General features: G+C 45.6%; 1 protein-coding gene across 2 annotated transcripts in view; it reads left to right on the top strand.

The window, feature by feature from the left end:
• The window catches only part of ACTN4 (actinin alpha 4), a 154,240-nt gene that overhangs the window by 63,614 nt on the left and 67,012 nt on the right, over positions 1-23,614 (top strand). For both annotated transcript variants that reach the window (XM_033955150.1, XM_033955149.1), the window contains exons 2-3: positions 12,288-12,402; positions 18,378-18,497. In XM_033955150.1, the coding sequence (XP_033811041.1) occupies positions 12,288-12,402; positions 18,378-18,497 (235 nt within the window). The remainder of the gene's footprint in view (positions 1-12,287; positions 12,403-18,377; positions 18,498-23,614) is intronic.

The following is a 23,614-nucleotide window of genomic DNA, read 5'->3' as shown; positions in this document are numbered from 1 at the left end:
AATGGTTTGGACAAGTTCCTGGAGGAAAAGTCCTTAGTCTGCTTTTGAGACAGGCACGGGGGAAGCCACTGCTTGTCCTGGGATCAGTAGCATGGAACGCTGCTACAATTTGGGTTTCTGCCAGGTACTTGTGACATGGATTGGCCACCGTAGAAACAGGATACTGGGCTAGAAAGACCATTGGTCTTGACCCAGTATGGCTATTGTTATGTTTATGTTACTCAGTATGTTATTGTTATGTTTATGTTACTCAGCAGTGGAACATTTTGTCAGATGAATGAGAAAGCAGCTATCTGGATTTTTAATCAATTAGATATCCAATCTGTGTGAACATTTGAATGAATTCTAATATGGGGAAGGGTTGTTTTATGTGCATGTGTGGGTTGATCATGAAATGGGTGTCTCCATGAGGATAACGCCATTAGCTTGAGGGTACATTTTACTGTACATGTACCATTTCCCAGCCTTAATATTTAAAAAAAAAAAATTCTGCATAGAATCATTATAGAAGAAATAGATCACAGACTGGTGGTTCCATTTTTAGACGTTTCTAAATCTTAGCTCTCTAAGCTGGAGATGTTAGCCAACTTATTTAAAAAATAGAGAACAATCTTACATTAATACTAAAGACAATGATACCTGCTTGAGGCCAACTTCTGTCATGTTAATGTACTTCTCTTATCCATTAGACTAGAGCAGAGGTGTCCACCCTTTTTGGGCTTGCGAGCTACTTTAAAAATGACCAAGTCAAAATGATCTACCAACAATAAAATAAAAAAACAAAACAAAACCCACAAAGCACACTGTACACTGAGAAATTGTTAATTATCATTCCTATTCCGGGTTTTTTTTCAAAGAGGTCAAGGCAGATGACTCTGTGCACTGTCAGCTCAGTAACAACCATACAAAAATAAACAAATATACCCCCCTCCCTTTTTACTAAACCACAATAGCAATTTTTAGCGCAGGGAGCTGTGCTGAATGCCCAGTGCTGCTCTTGACGCTCATAGGCTCCCTGCGCTAAAAACCGCTATTGTGGTTTAGTAAAAGTGGGGCCATAATGCAAAATATAGACAGCAGATATAAATTCAGACACATTTTGATCACTAAATTGAAAATAAAATCATTTTTCCTACCTTTGTTGTCTGGTCATTTCATGAGTCTCTGGTTGCACTTTCTTCTTCTAACTGTGCATCCAATCTTTCTTCCCTTATTTCAGCCTGTATGCTTCCTCTCCTCCAGACCTCATTCCCTCCCCCAACTTTTTCTTCCTCTCTCCCTGCCCTTTCTTTCTCCCTGCCTCCCTTTCTTTTTTTATTTCCCTTCTTTCCTTCTGTCTTCCTGCCTGCCCTCTTTCTTCCTTTCTTTCTTTCTTTCACCGCTGCCATCGGCGAACAGGCCCCCTCTCCTCCAGACCTCATTCCCTCCCCCAACTTTTTCTTCCTCTCTCCCTCCCTTTCTTTTTTTGTTTCCCTTCTTTCCTTCTGTCTTCCTGCCTGCCCCCTTTCCTTCTTTCCTTCCTTCTTTCCTTCCTTCTTTCTTTCTTTCTTTCCTTCCTTCCTTCCTTCCTTCCTTCCTTCCTTCCTTCCTTCCTTCCTTCCTTCCTTCCTTCCTTCCTTCCTTCCTTCCTTCCTTCCTTCCTTCCTTCCTTCCTTCCTTCCTTCTTTCTTTCTTTCCTCTTTCTTTCCTTCCTTCCTTCCTTCCACCGCTGCCATCGGCGAACACGCCCCCAAGCCGCTGCCGCCATTGGGTAACAGGCCCCAAAGCAGCCGCCGCCCCAAGCTCTCCCTGCTTCCCTGCGTCAGGCCGACCAGCATTCCTCTCCCCGATGTCAATTCTGCTGTCGGAGAGGAAGTTCCGGCCCAGCCAGGCAGCGATTGGCTGACCCGAACTTCCTCTCAGAGGGCAGAATTGACGTCGGGGAGAGGAAGGCTGATCAGCCCGGTAGATCGCCAGGGCAAAGTGAGTCGATCACGGAGCCCGGGATGGGCTCCGCGATCGACTCACTTTGCCTTGGTGATCGACCTATTGGGCACCCCTGGACTAGAGTATGAAAATACAATGTGTTAATGGATGGGTTCTTAATTGTGGCTTCAGTGAGAGGGTTTCAGGGATCTGTCAGGTCTAACAATACTAATGAAATAATTTAAATAAAACGACATGTTAACAAAATATTTTCTGTAGAAATTATGATCATGTAATGTGACATTTATATTCTGCCAACTCACAATAAAGGTTCAAATCAGAGAACAAAAATGGAGAATCTGTTTTGTTGTTTTTTTAATACTGTTCAAACAACTTTTTCTAAACAGGTAAGTCTTTAAACCTTTCCAAAAGAATAAGAATTCATAATTCTCAAATCTCTTGGCAGAGAATACCAGATTTAAGTAGTCTGATAAATATATTGAGCTTTCTGTCACTTGTAACATGTCCCAGAGTAAAAAAAAAAGTGTGGGCTGAGGAATTCACAACCTGGAAAAACTGATCTGGTGACTCAAATGGCAAGGGCTGTGCACTATCATTTGGTTCTGTCTCCGGATACTGATGTGGTAGAATTAGACCTTTGTTCCACTTAAGGAAGGAGGATGTGGTTATTACGTAAGAGCGACATCTGGTGGCTGGATACGGGGCTCAAGATTGTAGGTATTCCAGAAGGGACCTTGGAGCATTACCCTTGGCTGAGGACCCACTTTGGTAGCTGATGTGTTGAATGAGTATAAAATAGGGGTGAGGAACCTTAGAAGCAAAAAGGTACAAACTCCCTGTCTTAAGACACATCTTAGCATACATGTGCTGTTGTACATGTACTGGGGTTATGCTCCAAGATCTGTTCCAACCATGAATTTATATTGCCTTACATCACTCTGGAAATACACTTCCCCCTCCCGATTCGCGGTTTCGATTATCCGCAATTTTTTTTTTTTTAATGGAGGGGGGGGGGGGGAAAGCATAGTTTAGGGCCTTCCCGCCTCCCTACAGGACTTAAAATGTCTAGTAGCGCTATAGATTACTCCTTACCAGGTGGTCTAGCGGGCTTTCGGGGCAGGAGCGATCTTCCTACGCTCCTGCCCTGTGTAGATCGCCAATAGGAAATAGCTTCCGTAAGCTTCTGTCATAGTCTCGAGAGACTATGGGAACTCACGGCAGTCATTTCCTATTGGCGATCTGCACGGGGCAGGAGCGTAGGAAGTTCGCTCCTGCCCCGAAAGCCTGCTAGACCACCAGGTAAGGCCAGGATGCTGGGGGGAAGGCAAGAGGGAGGCGGGGGTGGGTCAGAGCCGGACGAGAAGTTATTTGCGGTTTTTCACACTTTGCGGTCCGGTTCTGCTCCTATGCCCCGTGAATACCTAGGGAGAAGTGTACTGCCTTTGCCAACAATCTTGTTTCCTGTAGCACTGAGTTGCTTGACAGGCATATTCATAAAATAATTTTAAATTTATTTGAAACTAACATTTTTTTAAAAAAAGGATGAAAAATACTCCACTACTATACAAACAAACAAACAAAAAAAGTGTAATCACCATACAAAATAGTAGTGGAAAAGTGTCCATCATTCCAAAAAAAGCTATTGTGTGCCAACAATATATGTGGATTATTCACAATAACAATCTTACAATTCTATCATTTTTGGTAATTTATATAATTTTTTTTTTTAGCAAACTGTACAGTTGGGAGAAAAAGACCTCAGCCGGTCTGGTGTATATTTCACAACAATTGTAAAAATGCAATTGTAGTAATGCAACCAGCATTGGCCCCTCCCCCGTTTACTATCGCTGGTCAAAAAACTCCCATGAAAAATATTTATTCAAAAATATTGACTTTGTTTTGAATCAATGTCACATGTACCAAACCCCATTCTGGAGTCACCAGAGATTTTGACAACTCTTCCCGTGTAAATTGCTGAGCAACTTCTTCCATGAGATTCCTGCAAGCCCCAATTCCGTGCAGCTCTTTAACTTTTAGGGCTCCTTTTTACGAAGGCGCGTTAGGGCCTTAACGTGCGGAATAGCGCGTGCTAGCCACTACCGCCTCCTCTTGAGCAGGTGGTAGTTTTTCGGCTAGCGTGCGCTAAAAATGCTAGCGCACCTTCGTAAAAGGAGCTTTTAGTGGTAGAGGTAAAACCTTGTAGAAGAGAACCCTATATGATTTTTAGAACAATATTGGGTTACAGTGCTATTGGCTACTTAATTTAGGGTATATTTGCAGATGGCGTTTTTATATGGAAAACCTGTATTCAATTTAATGTGCAACAAAAAGAAATCCAACTAAATCTGCAGAAAAATCACCAAAACAGGAAAACCAAACAAAAACTGCAGATAATGTACAAGATGCAGGCAAGAGTTTATTGTACCAAGGTTAATGGTGTCAGGTCAAAAGCGCGCCGGGACAAAGGCGCGCGCAAACAATTAGGCACAGCGCGGAGGTGCGCGCCGCAGAAAATTACTGTTTTTACGGCTCCGACGGGGGGGGGGCGTGGGGGGGAAACCCCCCCCACTTAATAGAGATTGCACCGCGTTGTGGGGGATGTGGGGGGTTGTAACTAGAGAATGACACGGTGAAAAAATTGGTCCCCGTCACCGCCCCGTCCCCGTCTCACCATCCCCGTTACCGCCCCGTCCCCGTCTCACCATCCCCGTCACCGCCCCGTCCCCGTCTCACCATCCTCTTCACCGCCCCGTCACCGCCACTGCCACCCCATTCACCGCCCCGTCACCGCCACTGCAATCCCATTCACTTTTCTTTATTTACGTATAAAGGAAACATTCTTTAAAACTTTAAAACTTAGTTAAATATTAGTTAATAACTATACAAAAACAAAACACGCAGAGAAAAAATTAATTAATATAAATTCCCTGACTTCCCTGCACTGTCCCCCCTTGAAGGTCTGTCCCCATCCTGAAAGCCTGATGCCCCCCCCCCCCCCGACGTCCGATACATCCCTCCCCCCGAAGGACCTCCGACTCCCCAACAATATCGGGCCAGGAGGGAGCCCAAATCCTCCTGGCCACGGCGACCCCCTAACCCCACCCCGCACTACATTACGGGCAGGAGGGATCCCAGGCCCTCCTGCCCTCGACGCAAACCCCCCTCCCCCCAACGACCGCCCCCCCCCAGCTTCAAAATGATGCCTGAAGTTACCTTGGGGGTTCTGAGCACTATTAATTTTAATTTATTACAGGTCCCCGCGGGCCAATGTACCCCCTTCTAGGAACCGCTATTTACCGCCCGACGCCCGATTCACCCCCCCCAGCAGGACCGCTCGCACCCCCACCCCGAACGACCGCTCGCACGCGCTCCCACCCGCACCCGCGATCGGAGCAAGAGGGAGCCCAAGCCCTCTTGCCCGGCCGACTCCCCGACGTCCGATACATCCCCCCCCGGCAGGACCACTCGCACCCCCACCCCGAAGGACCGCCGACTTCCCGACAATATCGGGCCAGAAGGGAGCCCAAACCCTCCTGGCCACGGCGACCCCCTAACCCCACCCCGCACTACATTACGGGCAGGAGGGATCCCAGGCCCTCCTGCCCTCGACGCAAACCCCCCTCCCCCCCAACGACGCCCCCCCCAAGAACCTCCGACCGCCCCCCCCAGCCGACCCGCGACCCCCCTGGCGACCCCCACGACCCCCCACCCCCCTTCCCCGTACCTTTGGTAGTTGGCCGGACAGACGGGAGCCAAAACCGCCTGTCCGGCAGGCAGCCAACGAAGGAATGAGGCCGGATTGGCCCATCCATCCTAAAGCTCCGCCTACTGGTGGGGCCTAAGGCGCGTGGGCCAATCAGAATAGGCCCTGGAGCCTTAGGTCCCACCTGGGGGCGCGGCCTAAGGCACATGGTCGGGTTGGGCCCATGTGCCTCAGGCCGCGCCCCCAGGTGGGACCTAAGGCTCCAGGGCCTATTCTGATTGGCCCACGCGCCTTAGGCCCCACCAGTAGGCGGAGCTTTAGGATGGATGGGCCAATCCGGCCTCATTCCTTCGTTGGCTGCCTGCCGGACAGGCGGGTTTGGCTCCCGTCTGTCCGGCCAACTACCAAAGGTACGGGGAAGGGGGGTGGGGGGGTCGTGGGGGTCGCCAGGGGGGTCGCGGGTCGGCTGGGGGGGGCGGTCGGAGGTTCTTGGGGGGGGCTGTCGTTGTGGGGGAGGGGGGTTTGCGTCGAGGGCAGGAGGGCCTGGGATCCCTCCTGCCCGTAATGTAGTGCGGGGTGGGGTTAGGGGGTCGCCGTGGCCAGGAGGGTTTGGGCTCCCTTCTGGCCCGATATTGTCGGGAAGTCGGCGGTCCTTCGGGGTGGGGGTGCGAGTGGTCCTGCCGGGGGGGGGGGGGATGTATCGGACGTCGGGGAGTCGGCCGGGCAAGAGGGCTTGGGCTCCCTCTTGCTCCGATCGCGGGTGCGGGTGGGAGCGCGTGCGAGCGGTCGTTCGGGGTGGGGGTGCGAGCGGTCCTGCTGGGGGGGGTGAATCGGGCGTCGGGCGGTAAATAGCGGTTCCTAGAAGGGGGTACATTGGCCCGCGGGGACAAACCTGTTCACCGTTTCCGCGGTCGGTGAATGGCCTTGTCACCGTCACCGCAGCGACTGCTAGTTTTCTTCCCCGTTTTCGGCGGTGACCCGCGGCTTAAATGCGGTAGCCGCGGGTAAACCGTCACCGTGTCATTCTCTAGTTGTAACCCCCCATATTTTACTGAAAACTTCACTTTTTCCCTGTTTTTAGGGAAAAAGTTAAGTTTACAGTAAAATGTGGAGGGTTACAACCCCCCACAACGCCGCCGCAATCTCTATTAAGTAAACTGGGGGGGCTCCCCAACAAAACCCCCCGTCGGAGCCCCTAAAAACTGTAATTTTCTTCGGCGCGCGCCTCCGTCTTGCGCTCAGTTGTCGGCGCGCGCCTTTGTCTTTCGCGGGGTTGTCTATGAACCAAGGTTAATATGCAGTGATATAAAACCTTTTTACCAACCAAGAGACCCAACACGGTCCGTGTTTCGGACAACACGCCTTCGTCAGGGGTCCTAATAAATATAAATACAATACTGAAATGATGTAGACAATGTTCAAAATTTAATGTGAACAGGCTTTTGCTGATATAATAATAATAATAATAACAACGGTTTATATACCGCAGGACCGTGAAGTTCTATGCGGTTTACAATGATTATAGAGAATGTTACAAATGGAATAGAATTGACATAGTTAGTGTCTATTGTTTAGCAGATCTGGAGGTCTGGTATTGAGAGAGATATTCTGCGAATCAGTTACCTTTGTACTTTAAGAACAAGTATGTTTTCATTTGTCTCCTAAATTCCCTATATGTATTGGCAAGCGTAAGTAGTTGTTTCAGATCGTTGCCCCATAATGCTGCTTGATAAGAGAGAAGGTATTGGTGATAAATTTTGAATTTGCATCCTCTAACTGGGGGGGGGGGGGGGAAACGAAGTGCAGGTTGGAGCTTCTTTTATGTCTATTGGTTGGAAAGGAGAATAGGTCGGTTATGTATTTGGGGGCTAGACCGACTAGAACCTTGAAGCAAAAGCAACCGAACTTGAACCTCACTCGCGCCTCCATTGGCAACCAGTCATCAGTACATGCAATTTGATATTTAATAATTACCACCCTTTTGAAGAAATTTATCCAAGGCACTGTGCAGCCAGTCTACTAAACTAAAGCTTAACTTTATAAACCTAAGGAAGCTCAACTCGGTTTACAACAATTAAGTAAAAACTGAAGAAATTAAAAAAAACAAGTTTCGAAAGAAATTAATTTTCAAAATGTTTAACAAATAGAAAAGTTTTTAGAAATTTGTGAAAAGATTGGAAAGGACTGGGGCTCCTCAGAGTTAAGGGAAGTTTATTCCATAGTTGCGAAAGTTTTTAAAAGCCAAAGATTGACTAAAGATCTTAATTCCTTTAATTCCTTTTCTAGAAGGAAGGGAGAGTTTAAATCGTTGGATGCTGCTTGCATAGGAAAATCTGTAAATGTTCCATAATAAGGGAACAAGGGGAATAAAAATACCACATAAAATTTTGAAAGAGATGCAATCACATTTGAATTGAATTCTAAGATAAACCGGGAGCCCAGACATAATTAAAATTGTAAAATACTTCTACTGTTTATCATTTCTGTAGCACTGAAAGGTGTACATAGCGCTGTACATTCAACATGTAAATAGACAGTCTCTTCTCGGAAGAGCTTACAAACTAATTAGGACAGATGAAACAAATGGGAAGATGGAGGTCGGGAGCTTCTTGCAGAGGTAATGCACCTGGGCAAAAGAAACCCGCGTAGAACTTATGTACTAAATGGTGAGACCTTGGATAGGACCACGGCGGAATGCGATCTAGGGGTGATCATTAGCGAGGACTTGAAGGTTGCCAATCAAGTGGAGAAGGCTTCCTCCAGGGCAAGACAAATGATGGGGTGTATCCGCAGAAGTTTCGTCAGCAGGAGACCTGAAGTTATGATGCCGTTGTACAGAGCCATGGTGAGGCCTCACTTGGAGTACTGTGTTCAGTTTTGGAGACCACACTACCGAAAGGACGTGCTGAGGATCGAGTCGGTTCAGCGAACGGCCACCAGGATGGTCATGGGGCTCAAGGATCTCACGTATGAAGAAAGACTAAAGAAATTGCGGCTGTACTCACTTGAGGAAAGAAGAGAACGGGGAGATATGATTGAAACATATAAGTACATCACGGGACGCATCGAGTCAGAAGATGATATCTTCTGGCTCATGGGACCCTCGACCACCAGAGGGCATCCGCAGAAGATCAGGGGAGGGAAGTTTCATGGCGACTCCAGGAAGTACTTCTTCACCGAAAGAGTGGTGGATCATTGGAACAGACTCCCACTCCAGGTGATAACGGCCAGCAGCGTGACGGATTTTAAGAAAAAATGGGATCTTTAAGGGAGTAAATTCAGGGGGGGGATACTTGGAATGGGCAGACTTGGTGGGCTATAGCCCTTTTCTGCCGCTTTTTTCTATGTTTCTATGTTTCTAAGATGGACATAGGTATCTTACGATGAGTGGCAGCCTTAAAAAAAGTGGGCTTTTAGCTTGCATTTAAATACTGCTAGAGACAGAACTTTGACTTATTGACTCGGGCAGTCTGTTTCAGACATAAGGTGCAGCAAAACAGCAGGGACAGAGATTGGCGTTGGCAGTAGAGGAGAAGGGTACGGATAAGAGAGACTTACCCGATGAATGGAGTTCACAGGGTGGGGGAGATAAGTGAGGACAGATATTGAGGGGCTAGAGAATGAATGCACTTGTAAGTCAGTAAGAGAAGTTTGAACTGTATTTGGAAATGGGTGGGGGGCATAGTACTTTACTTTATCCCAGGACAAGCAGGCATGATATTCTCACATGTGGGTGACGTCATCTACGGAGCCCCGACGCGGACAGCTTTTCAAGCAAACTTGATTGAAGATTCAAGTTTTCTGAGCTGCACCACGCATGTGTGCCTTCCTGCTCCACTAGAGGGCGCATCCCCTCCTCGTGGTCTCCAGTTCTTTCGTTTCCGCGGAGCCAAGAAGTCGTCTTTCTTGCCTCTGCCCGAAAGTGTCTTCTAGCACCGCGATTTTCTTATTTTTCTTTATTCGAGAGTCGCTGTGCGCGTGTTTGATTTTTTTTTTCCTGCTTCATCGCGAAGTCGTGGGTGGGGGGCATAGTACTTTACTTTATAATGACAACACATTACATATCAAAACATTGTAATAAATGGCAGAAAGGAAAGCAGAGGTGACGGCCAGATGCTAAGATTAATGGAAAAATTGACTAGAGGAAAAATTGCAGTCAGAAAAGTTGCACACAAGTGATCTCAGCTTGAGGTTCCTTGTTAGGCAAGTCCTGCTGGAGTGTGTACAGCTTTATTGAGGCGTGGCCTAGTGGTAGAGATGCTGCCTCAGCACCCTGAGGTTGTGGGATGAGTCCCAGTACTGCTCCTTGGGTCCCTGGGCAAGTCACTTAATCGTCCATGCCCCAGGTTACAAAATTAAGTACCTTTATGTATGTAAACACAGCTTTGAATGTGTAACCACAAAAAAGCAGTAAACTTCTCCCTCCGTATTTGCGGTTTCAGCAATCGCGGTTTCGATTATTTTTGCAGTTTTTTAGCTTGCCGGCTTCTCCCCCCAAATTACGTCAGCTTGCATAGAGAGATTGCTGATTCCAAGCGTTTACCGAGAAAATCGCCGATTCCTAGCACTTTCTTCACTGTGTTTTGCCTCTCCTTCAGGAACAGACCAGGTCTCCCACTATGTTATTCATGGTTTCACCACATTCACGCTGGTTTGTAATAGAAAACAGCGAATAACATATGAAAAAGTTATTTGCGGTTTTTCTGTATTCACGGGTCTGTTAATCCCCTATCACAGCGAATATGGAGGGAGACGTGTATACTGTAAGTCCCATCCCCTTTAATCCTTGTGTATGTGACTAGCTAACTGGTTGCCTCTTTTGTTAAAAGTTTTAGAGAAGAGCCAGGCTTTCACCTGCTTTCTGAGTAGAGAGAGCTGCTTTGGGGGTCGGGGGACGCTTTCCAGAGGGATGAGGGCCACTCCTGAGAAAACTTGATGATGGGTGTCAGGTTGCATGATTTTCTTTTTACAGAGGTTGTGGGTAAGTTTGCTCTTTGAGAGGCTTTTAAATACCTTGAAGACACACAGAAGGAAATCCTTCTGTTCAAGTTACCTTGTCCCTTTCATTTAAGGGCCATACAGATCAGAGAGAGTTTTGAATTAAGAGCTAGATGCATTAAAGTTGATCATTAAAACCATGTGGGTCGCTGTGGGCTGATTTTTTTTTGGCCAATTTCTAAACAACGATTGATGTTCAAACGGCTTCCCGTGCAAATGAGTTTTGTGGAGGCAAGCCATAACCATCCGATCGCTCGTTTAGAAACTGGCTGTCACTCATGCGCAGAGCCGGTTTGGGGAAGCCCGAACAGCTGATGGCAGGGGAAGCCCCTAAAGCAGTTTTCTGCCACTCAGCTGTTCAGGGTGGGTTTTTTGTGTTTTTTTTTGTTTTTTTATGGCACAGATGCTGTGCGTGTGTTACTGTAAATTTGATTGTCGTATGGTGTTCTCTCACTGTAGAAATGGGAAAAATCAGTTTCTGGATGAACCAAAGGTTTATTGTAAACATCCAGACTCAAATATTGATAAAAAAAAATATATACAGAGCAGACATGAATGAGCTGGAAAATACAGTCTTTGAGTGTGGGTGAAATTGTGGGCAGTCTGGACTCGACACGGCCCATGTTTCAGCAAAGTGTGCCTTCCTTAGGAATCCTGTTGTGTAGCAATCAAGAGCATACACGTTTGAGATGCGAGAACCAGCTGCGGTGGCTGTTGATGACGTGATCGTGCATTAGCGAAGTGCCCGCTTTTTTAGCCCACATTTTGAGACTTTTTTTTTTTTTTTTGCTCATTCAACTCTGGACATTTACAATAAACCTTTGATTCATCCAGATACTGTTGTTTTTCCTACTTCTGTTTGTCATGGTGGCCTCTTTGGGAATTCATTGGTTTCTTCTTTTTGTGCTCGCTGGTTTTCTCACTGAGCTATATATAGGAGTGTATCGCAAGTGTGCTGTGGCGAGATTCCGGGTGTGCCGCTAGACGCCAGCGCCTTTCCTCTTCTCTTCCAACACACACACACACACAGCTCAGGTCCCCATCTAGAGGACCTCTGCACATGTGAAGACATCAAAGTGATGACATCACACATGTGCTTGATATCGCGTCTACGTCCGTGCATTTCCGGATGCCCCCCAGCCGCGGCCCTGAGTTTAGTGTGCCGCGGTTTCATAAAGTTTGCGGGACACTGGTATATAGGCTACTGCACAGTTCTACCAGTGAGATGTTTGGCTGACTTCACAAGGCCTACTTCATGAGGTTCATTCTGTTTGTAGTCGACTTCAGAAAGGTTGTTTCACGTATAGGGAAATTCATCTTGAATGTTCACACCATTTATTGTTTGATACCTAGGGGAGAATTTAGTTGGTTTGTTCTTGTGTTAAATTCCATCTCAATCCCTGTCCCCCAAGCTTCCTAGTTGATAACACTTGTAGGCACAAAATTGATTGGGCAATTGTCCCTATACCAAACCCTGTTCAGCTTCCTATTGCTTTAATATATTTAACCCTGTTAGCCTGACACATAAAGTAATGACATTTTTACCGACTGAATGGAATTGCTCTTTTCCTTCTGGTTAGGATGTGTGCAGTACATAGAGATTTAAAAAAAAAATAAAATAAATAAAATACATGTGCGTTCTGCTTTTCTTATCTTCCAGACCTTTACTGCCTGGTGTAACTCCCACCTACGGAAAGCTGGTACGCAGATTGAGAACATAGATGAGGATTTCAGAGATGGGCTGAAACTAATGCTGCTGTTGGAAGTCATATCAGGTAAAATGTTCCTTTAGTGCAACTGTGTGGAATGACTGTGTGAAAATCCTATAAAGTGTGTGGGAAATCAGTATGTGAATCCGGTAAACATAAGAACATAAGAATTGCCGCTGCTGGGTCGGACCAGTGGTCCATCGTGCCCATCAGTACGCTCATGCGGCGGCGCTCTGGTCAAAGACCAGCGCCCTAACTGAGACTAGCCCTACCAGCGTACATCCTTGTTCAGCAGGAACTTGTCTAACTTTGTCTTGAATCCCTGGAGAGTGTTTTCACCTATGACAGACTCCGGGAGAGTGTTTCAGTTTTCCAACACTCTCTGGGTGAAGAAGAACTTCCTTACATTGAATCCCTGGAGGGTGTTTTCCCCTACAACAGTCTCCGGAAGAGTGTTTCAGTTTTCCACCACTCTCTGGGTGTAGAAGAACTTCTTTACATTGAATCCCTAGAGGGTGTTTTCCCCTACAACAGACTCCGGAAGAGTGTTTCAGTTTTCCACCACTCTCTGGGTGTAGAAGAACTTCCTTACATTGAATCCCTAGAGGGTGTTTTCCCCTACAACAGACTCCAGAAGAGTGTTCCAGTTTTCCACTACTCTCTGGGTGAAGAAGAACTTCCTTACGTCCGTACGGAATCTATCCCCTTTCAACTTTAGAGAGTGCCCTCTCGTTCTCCCTACCTTGGATAGGGTGAACAACCTGTCCTTATTTACTAAGTCTATCCCCTTCAGTACCTTTAATTATATTTAAGTTTAACAATATGCAAGAAAATAAAAAAAAGGAACTGATGTGTGAAAACTGAAATAATACCAGCCTACTATTTCAGTAGGCTGGTAAATTACTGATATTCTCCCACACTGCCAGCCACTTAAATTATAAGTAATAAAGCTTGTTTAATAATGCTGATTTGGGAATTTTTATAATGTTGAGTCAGCCGTGCACTGTCATGTGATAGGAAATGTTTCTGAGTGCCCAGTGTTGACTGTGACTGTTTACCATTCTAGTTGCGTTAACCTCCTTGAAGGTTACTTGGGAATGTCCACTGGTTTTAAGGTGGTTCATACTGATTAGCTTTTGTCAGTGCATTGATTGCATGACTCAATTTAATGGGGGTCAGAATAGCAGCTCATTTGTCCTTCATTTTGTTATTCGTCTCTTAACACGTTTTCACTTTTACTTGTCTGTGGACTAACTGCACCTGTTATAATTTACTTACTTGAAAGAAAAGGGAAAAAAATCTTTTTGAATGAGATGTCGATTTAAAAAAAAATCCTATTTGTAAATTTGCATGATATCAATCTGAAATTTTTTTTTATTTTTAAAAAAGATTTCAGTAAGGCATTATGCCTTTAAACAACACAACCAAAGCCTATCCAAAGTGGCTTACAGTAAAAATATGCCATATATATATACATATAATTACAAAAACATTAAAATTAGAAAATAATTTTTATCATCAGACTTGATTTACTGCCTTTTACAGCATGTATAGCAAAGCAATTCAGAGATTAATATCTAAAGGAAAGCTTTCAAAGGGGAAAACTGAGGAGGAATAATGGAGGAAAATAGTGTGAGGAAGAGAAATGGGAATTATAAAAAGACCTAGTGCTAATCAGACAGTGGTCATTTCCCAGGTCCCTAAAAACCAGATTATAAAAGGCTATCTGTGAATATTAAAAGGAGAGTAACATACTCTTACCTTCAGAAAAAGGGAAAGGGTTTGGGACTTGTATACTGCCTTTTTCTAGTATTGCAACCATACTCGAAGCATTTTCCTTATCTGCCTTAGTGGGCTCATAATTAGAGAATGACATGTGGGGGGGATTTTTCCCATCCCCGTGAATTCTTTTCCTGCCCCTGCTTCTTTCCTACAAGTTCCATCCTCATCTGCACAAGCCTCGAACACTTTAAGATTATATTTGTTCAAGGTTTGTGCGGTTAAGGCAGAGTTTACAGGAATGGGGCAGGGACAGCCACAAGACAAATTTGTCCCCGTGTCACTCTCTACTCACAATCTATCTAATGTACCTGGGGCAATGAAGGATTAAATGATTTGCCCAGGGTCACAGGGAGCAGCATGGGGTTTGAACCCACAACCTCAGGGTACTGAGGCTGTAGCTCTAACCACTGCACCACACTCTCCTCCAATACAGTAGCAGAAGTGAGCCAAGTATAGATCAATGAAGCCATTGTGACATCACTGAGGAGGTTGGCTTTTATTGGTGGAATGAGGCATTATGACATCATGGAAAAGGGTTGGGATTAATATACTGCCTTTTTGTAGTTATATAACCACCCTCAAAGTGGTTTACATACAGGTACTTCAAGCATTTTCTCAATCTGTCCTGGTGGGCTCACAATCTATCTAATGTACCTGGGACAGTGGAGGATTAAGTGACTTGCCCAGGGTCAAAAAAGGTAGGTAAAAACTTGGCTTTACTTCTGCTTAAAACTTTGTTTATCTTCTATTACAAATTAATTTGGTGCGTCACTTCTGGCTCTGGCAACGTCCAAGTGTATTTCTGTCTGTTTTGTATTCTACTCAGCATACTGCTTTTTTTTCTCTCTCTATAGCTTCCCCACTTTGGAATGCACGCCCTCGCCCAGTACAAGCAGAACCCTCTCTTATGACATTCAGGGCCTCACTTAAGACAAAACAAACAGAAATACACTTGGACATTGCCAGAGCCAGAAGTGACCCAACAAATTCATTTGTAATAGAAGCTAAACGGTAACGGGGTCAATTGCAGCAGCCAAATTTTGAGGACGCTTTTGCATATGCACGATTCCTGGAAGACCCGTGCTTTGGCTATTATAATTGTTAAATGTTAAACATTGGAACTCCTAAGTAAGGGTGGCAGAATTTAAGGAAGTTATATCAAGCACAGATTGAACTGGAGATCCTAATTTTATCTTTTTAACTGCAGCTCACTTAATCTAGCGTAATTATTTTTCTTAGTAGCCCTGAAATTTTTCAGAATTCTAATTGACTTGTATTGTTTGATCAGACAATATATATGAGAGGTAGGTTGTGGATGAGCTTCCTTTAGAGGACTCTTGCAGCTTGTTGGAGCACTGTGACTCACAAGATTATACTTTCACCCACACCACTTTGCTCTGATCGTTCAGATGATGGTCCTACCTCAACTGGACTATTGCAACTCCGCCTACCTTGGCATCAACACCTCTCTCATCCACAAACTACAACTCATCCAGAACACAGCAGTTAGACTAATCTACAAATTAAAGAACTTTGACTCAATCACAACCTTCATCAGGCAAACAACATTGGCTCCCAATATCATCCCGAATAATTTTCAAATCGTCTTGTATCCTACACCAGATCCTATACGGAAGCTCAGCATCCCCCTCATCCAATTATTCTCTAATGTATGGTTGACATCAAAAAGAATCCTTAACAGAATCCAACTAAATCTACCATCCACAAAAAACCTCCACTACAAGCGAATTTTCCACTCTATGCTAACTTATCTGGGTGTAAAAACCTGGAATGACCTACCAGAAGTTATCAGGACAGAGACAAACTACACCACATTCAGAAAAAACCTGAAGACCCACCTCTTTGACAATTAACAGTCTTAATTTCTGTATAACTCCCCCATTCTTCTGTGTCCCCTATCTTATCTTCTCCATACCTCCTCCCCTACTACTTTCCCCCTTCCTTCTTGATCTGTCGCCTTGAGCCTGTATAGGTATGTGCGATGCACATATGGAAGAGTAGATTAGATTAAATTAGATCTGTGTTGTGGGAGCAACTGTAGAACAGAGAATGACATGGGGATAGATTTTGCCCGTCCTGTCCCCACGAGTTTTGTCACTGTCCCTGTCCTTGCCCCCCATTCCTGTAAGCTCTGCCTTAACCGCACAAACCTTGAACACTTATGATTTTAAAGTGTTTGAGGCTTGTGCAGACGAGGACCGAGCTTAGGCATTGGCGGAATGAGGCATTATGACATCACAATCTGAGCTCTAGAATGTTGCTGCTTATGATTTTAAAGTGTTTGAGGCTTGTGCAGATGAGGACGGAGCTGAGGCATTGGCGGAATGAGGCATTATGACATCACAATCTGAGCTCTAGAATGTTGCTGCTTATGATTTTAAAGTGTTTGAGGCTTGTGCAGATGAGGACGGAGCTGAGGCATTGGCGGAATGAGGCATTATGACATCACAATCTGAGCTCTAGAATGTTGCTGCTTATGATTTTAAAGTGTTTGAGGCTTGTGCAGACGAGGACCGAGCTTAGGCATTGGCGGAATGAGGCATTATGACATCACAATCTGAGCTCTAGAATGTTGCTGCTTATGATTTTAAAGTGTTTGAGGCTTGTGCAGATGAGGACGGAGCTGAGGCATTGGCGGAATGAGGCATTATGACATCACAATCTGAGCTCTAGAATGTTGCTGCTTATGATGTTAAAGTGTTTGAGGCTTGTGCAGATGAGAACGGAGCTTAGGCATTGGTGGACTGAGGCATTATGACATCACAATCTGAGCTCTAGAATGTTGCTGCTTATGATTTTAAAGTGTTTGAGGCTTGTGCAGATGAGGACAGAGCTTGCAGGAATGGGGCAAGGACGGGAAAAGAACTCGCCGGGACGGGACAGGAAAATGAGTTCCCTCTGGGACGGGGAAAAATTTGTCCCCGTGTCATTCTGTACTGTAGATCTCAGAGTGTCCCTCCCACTTTGCAAGATGGCTCCTAACACCAAAAGCCACTCTAAGCTGCATAGAATGCACTTTTAAAGATATTTTCAAAGTATCGAGTGCAAATGCACCTTTGGTGCGAAGGTTAATCTTTTCTGTTATGATATGATAGTTTAGTTTCAAATATGAAATTTCAAGGCTGGCTTATTATGGATACGTTTTAGGATATGAATTTGGTGCATGAAGGTATTCAAACGCAGTCTGTACTCTCTTCCCTCCGTATTCGCTGTGATAGGGGATTAACAGACCCGCGAATAACTTTTTCATATGTTGTTCACGGTTTTCTATTAAAAAGCATCTTGAATATAGTGAAACTGCGAATAACATGGTAAGAGACCTGGCCTGTTCTGAAGGAGAGGCAACACATGGTGAAGAAAGTGCTCGGAATCGTCAGTTTTCTCTGTAAACGCTTGGAATCTGTGATTTCGCTGTGCAAGCTGATGTAATTTGGAGGGGGGGGGGGGGGAAGCCAGCAAGCTAAAAAAATTGTGAATAATCGAAACCACGATTGCTGAAACCGTGACTACGGAGGGAAAAGTGTACTGCGATATTTGGGAGTGTTTCCTATTCAGTGTTGGATATAAAGAAATAAAGAAACTTTTAGGGGGAGTAGCAACATGGAGGAAACGGCAGGCTACCCACACAGCAGGCCACACACGCACACTTGGAACACGAAAGGGTGAACTCACAAATAATACAAAGAAAGAAAGATATGACAATACAGAAACAATAATTATAGTATATGTATATAGATCAGTGGTCTCAAACTCGCGGCCCAAGGACCACATGAGGCCCGCCAGGTACTATTTTGAGGCCCTCGGGTATGTTTATCATAATCACAAAAGTAAAATAAAACAGTTTCTCGATCGTATGTCTCTTTAGCTGTAAATTACAATATTATTATTAAGACTTTGCCAAAAAGGAAAGATTTATAAACTATAAAGAGTTTGACCTCATGCAAAATTGTCATTTCTTTAATAAGAAATTAACTGTTATTTTTTTCTGAGTCCCTCCAAGTACCTACAAATCCAAAATGTGGCCCTGCAAAGGGTTTGAGTTTGTGAGACCACTGATATAGACGGTATAAATAGGTAAGATTGACGTGTTTTTAGCTCTTGTACTGTAGCACCTTTACTGGAGCTCAGGCAAACCGCTCAGAATGGACTCCCCAGTCATTTGTAACGGTACAGAAGCTCATATGTTTTATAAACACCCACACCCACCTTCTTTTTATTTTTTAATTTATTTCTTTTAGGAGAGCGGTTACCTAAGCCAGAACGGGGAAAAATGAGAGTACATAAAATTAACAACGTGAACAAAGCACTGGATTTTATTGCCAGTAAAGGAGTGAAATTGGTCTCGATAGGTGCTGAAGGTGAGCCAGCGTCGTCACTGCCAGAATGTGTGATGTAATGTAGCTGAAAACAGCTAGGATGTAGTTATATAATTGCCCAGTAGGGGGAAAATTTTGTTCTCGCTGAACAGTTCAAATGCACGCTTGGTATGAATGGAGATGTGGGAGACTGAATATGATTTATTAGTTCTTGCTTTCATGAAAAAAAAAAAAAAAGTTAAAATATGGACTTCATATACTGCCTTTCTGTGGTACAACCAAAGTGGTTTACATAGGGCTCCTTTTACTAAGCTGCGGTAGCGTTTTTAGCGCGCGCTAACCCCCGCGCTAAGCGGAGAAACTAACGCCAGCTCAGTGGAGGCGTTAGCGTCTAGCGTGCACGCTAAAACCGCTAGCGCAGCTTAGTAAAAGAAGCCCATAGTCTCCAATCTGCTGACCATGACACCCAACTCCAAAACATTCAGGAAAGAACTTAAAACTGTACTATTCAAGAAATTTGTCAAATGACCTAACTAAACCTGATCAACCCTCCCCAGATCCCGACGCATACTATATCTATTAACCTTGTACTCTCCCTGGGAATGCCCAGGCCAATTCTTGTTATAAACCGCCTAGAACTGAAAGGTATTGGCGGGCTAGAAGACACTAATGCAATGTAATCTAATGTACTTTTTGTGTACCTACTGGACTCGCAATCTGTGGTCTTTTGTGCGTGGGTCAGTGGAGAGTTAAGTGATTTGTCCAGGGTCACAGGGAGCTGTAGTGGGAGTCAAACCCTGTCCCTCAGCTTCTAAGCACATTGTCTGCGCTAACCATTCGGGTTTTTTTATTGACTTGATTTGGACGTTAATATACCATCAACTATTGAAGTACAAAATTTGTCCTTTTTAGTCAGTGAAAAACACTTTTCCTTTAGTGTTCTCATTAGGTCAGTCCAGAACTTGAGAGTGTCGTGCCAATTGGCTGCAACTTCTGGATTAATCTGATGGGACTAAAGAAAAGAAAATTAGCAAGGTCAACGATTGCAAGGTACGGGGGGGGGGTGGGATTGGGGGGGGCGCGGTCGTGGGGGGGTATCAAGGGCAGGAGGGCCTGGGATCCCTCCTGCACGTATTTTAGTGGGGGGTGAGGGTTAGAGGGTTTCCCCGGGCCAGGAGGGCTTGGGCTCCCTCCTGCCCTGATCATTGTCGGGGTGGGGGGGGAGAAGGGTGGATCATAGCAGGGGAGATAAGCCATCTCTCCTGCCACGATCATTGCTGTAGGGGGGTAGGCAAATTGCTGGGGCCGCTGAGCTGATTGCAGCAGCCACGATCAGCTCAGCAGCCCCTTTTCGGCACTTATACCTGTTTTGACTTGGTCTAAGTCAAAACGTATAAGTGCCGACTAGGCAACCTGCCTAAAGTTTTGGTTATACCTGCTGCAATCCTAGTTCTAGGTCAGCCCACCTCCCGCCCTTTCCCCTCCTCTAAAAGCGCCTCTTTTCTCTCTGTGCATTTAGAGGCAGGGGAAAGGCCTAAGCTGGTTTTAGATACGTCTAAATCCAGCTTTGATTATGGGTACTTGGACGATCATTTAGGCCACTTTTTAGACTTTTTTTATTTTTTGATTATGAGTCCCTTACTATCTACCGAATAGACCACTGCACTCTGAAAATTCAGCCCTACTAAAGGCGAAAGTTAACCCAAAATATGTTCAGTTCAGTGCCATGACCTTTTTGTTCTGCAGGGGTTAAATTGTGGAACTCACATGCGAGTCAATTACGGAAATGTGATGAAAAAGGCAAATTTAAGAAACTACTTAAAACGCAATTGTTATTCCTCATGACTGCTGACTTTTGAGAACTTTTTCATAATTGTTTGTATAGTCCTTTTTTTTGGCTTTTATCTCCCTATTGCTGATCTTTTTGAGGATTGTTTGTTTATGTTTAAGTGTTTTTATTTTGTTTTATAAATTTATGTATAACACCATGTAAACCGTTTAGGCCTTAAATATAGAAATTTTTAAAATAAATAATTATTGCCATGCTTTTGACCATAATCATGCTCCCCTATGCATTGTCCTATCATGTCATGACCAAAAATGTATTATCTATACCCTGTTATGCTTTATTATGTATGTAAACTTGTTACCAATTTTGAGCTCTTCTGGAAGGACGGGGATATAAATCCAAATAACACAACACACCCTGCGCCGTGACCATGGACCTTCCCCCCCCCCCCCCGAGATCTTGAAAGTCTCACCAAATTTACTAATGGAATTTCGAACCGCATCCGATCCTAAGAATGCAACGCTGGTAAAAATGAAACGACGAACTTAACACAGCCAGATTCTCATCTTTCAATATCTTAAAAAGAATCAAACACAATGTTTTAAACTCAATATGCGACGCATCAGGCAACCAAAGCAACATAAGCAAAACAGGTGTTTTATGTAAACCACTTTGATTGTAACACAGAAAGGCAGTACAGGCAGTGCCCGAGTTTAAGAATGAGTTATTTTTTAAAGGTGTTCTTAAGTCGGATTTGTATGTAACTCGGAATTTGTAGATTTTAAGATTCTCGCTGCTTACCTCTGCTCCCAGCTGACAAAAGGGCCAACTGTGACCCTACCCAGTGTTCCTTCTAAGGTGCAGAATGCACAACCACACACTGTTCTTAATGTGGCCATGCATCATTCCTTAATCTGCTGCAGGAGAAGTGTACGAGTCTATGCCACTGGAAAGACTGCTCAGCGAAATCAAATGAAGCCGCAATCGCGTTCTTAAGTACGAGTTGTATTTAAGTTGGGCCTCTGTAACTCAGGGACTCAAATTCCATCCCCTTAGCATGCTGCCTGCATAAGTAGCCAATAGAAACACGTTAGATTTCTTCAAACCCTTTCCTTTTCTGACTTTATACGACTCAGAAAATAATCTTGTGTGCTCTTGTATACTAGGCATTATAAGTCTATATAAACTAATATAACTTTCCACCGTTAGGGAAGACTTGCTTTAGAAATTTAAAGAATCTTGACTAGGGTTGTTGAGCTGATCTGAACTGAAAAATGTTTGATTTCATTGTGAATTTTTATATGAAATCGGATACAGTTCAGCTTTTGCAGCACTAAAGCTAATTAAAACTAGGCTCATCCTTATAAGGATATATTTTAGAGCACATGGATGTCAAAAGGGAGCTGAGAGGCACTGTGGCATGTAAGGTTTTTTTTTAAAACACAGCAGAAGTGGCACTTTCATAACTGATTAGCAAGGGGTTTCTATATATACGGTTGATAGAGGTTGAGAAGGCTCTGAGCGTAGCAGTAACCAAGACTCGGAGAAAGCGTTCTGCACAACACTGACTGTGTGCATGAATTTGATGCATTTTAAGTATTTTCTGATGACAAGACAGTGATTACGATGTCCTAAGGACACGCTATGTGGACCTTTTCTTGTTTCCATCTATGCAGAATTCATTACTTCTGAGGGAATTCTGCATACTTTTTCAGCTTTTTTTTTTTTTTTTTTTGGCCCAGAATTCCCCCACCCACAAATCTATTTCTCTGTCACAATGGGGGAGGGGGATTAAGCGACTTGCCCAGGGTCACAAGGAGCAGTGTGGGTTTGAACCCACAACTTCAGGGTACTGAGGCTGTAGCTTTAACCACTGTGCCACATTCTCCCTTCCTATTCCAACTGTACTTCCCCCCACTCCCCACCCTTTAGACTTTCCTTGCCCTCCCTCAGTTCTTTCTCCCAGCAAGACCATCAATCCTGTGTGTCCCCAAGGTTCCCTCCCCAGGCATATACCCTACCTCTCTATCTTTCTCCTTTGCACATTCTCCCCCTCACACACTCACCACACTCCTCTTTCTCTCCCTATCCCCACTTCTCCTTATTCCCATTTCAGAGAGCCTCCACCTCTGAGGCACAATCTCCAGCTTGCTCAGGTAACCAATTCTCCCATATTGACCACCACCCCCTCATCCATCCTCAAAGCACACTTCACTGTTTCTTTTCCCCTGTGTATTTACCGTATTTTCACGTAGATAACGCGCACCCGTGTAAAACGTGCACAAGGGGTATAGCGCGCGAAAAACACAAATCTATGTATAGAAATTTTTATATACCGCGCACACCCGTATACCGCGCATGCTGCCTGACTCTCCCGTCGCCGCCCGACTCTCCTCTCCCCCTTGAAGTCCTGTCCCCACCCTGAAAGCCTGATGCCCCCCCCCCCGCAGGACCCGCTCGCACCCCCACTGCGAAGGACCGCTCGCACGCACCCCTAAAGGACCGCTCGCATGCACTCGAACCCGCACCCCCACCCTGAAGGACCGCTCGCACCCCCACAGGCTCCCGACCCCCCCCCCCATCATGTAGAAGCTCCTACTGGTGTCCTGCTGCTTCCTCTTGGCGGTCCTGACTCCCCGACACGATCGGGGCAAGAGGGAGATCAAGCCCTCTTGCCCCAGCCAACCGCGGCACACCCGACACGATCAGGGCAAGAGGGAGCTCAAGCCCTCTTGCCCCCCCCCGACTCCCCGACACGATCGGGGCAAAAGGGAGCCCAAGCCCTCTTGCCCCGCCGACTCCCCAACTTCCCGACAATATCGGGCCAGGAGGGAGCCCAAGTCCTCCTGGCCCTGGTGACCCCCCCCCGCTAGTTGTTCGGGCCAGGAGGGAGCCCAAACCCTCCTGGCCACACGACCCCCTACCCCCACCCGCACTACATTACGGGCAGGAGGGATCCCAGGCCCTCCTGCCCTCGACGCAAATCCCCCTCCCAACGACCGCCCCCCCAAGAACCTCAACCGCCCCCCCAGCCGACCCGCGACCCCCTTGGCTGACCCCCACGACACCCCCACCCCCCTTCCCCGTACCTTTGTGTAGTTGGCCGGACAGACGGGAGCCAAACCCGCCTGTCCGGCAGGCAGCCAACGACGGAATGAGACCGGATTGGCCCATCCGTCCCAAAGCTCCGCCTACTGGCGGGGCCTAAGGCGCCTGGGCCAATCAGAATAGGCCCGGGAGCCTTAGGTCCCTCCTGGGGGTGGGGCCTTGGGCACATGGTCGGGTTGGGCCCATGTGCCTCAGGCCCCGCCCCCAGGTGGGACCTAAGTCCCCCGGGCCTATTCTGATTGGCCCAGGCGCCTTAGGCCCC

This window comes from Geotrypetes seraphini, chromosome 8 (assembly GCF_902459505.1).
Source record: "Geotrypetes seraphini chromosome 8, aGeoSer1.1, whole genome shotgun sequence".
NCBI lineage: Eukaryota > Metazoa > Chordata > Amphibia > Gymnophiona > Dermophiidae > Geotrypetes > Geotrypetes seraphini.
This window is presented reverse-complemented; position numbering and strand designations above follow the sequence as displayed.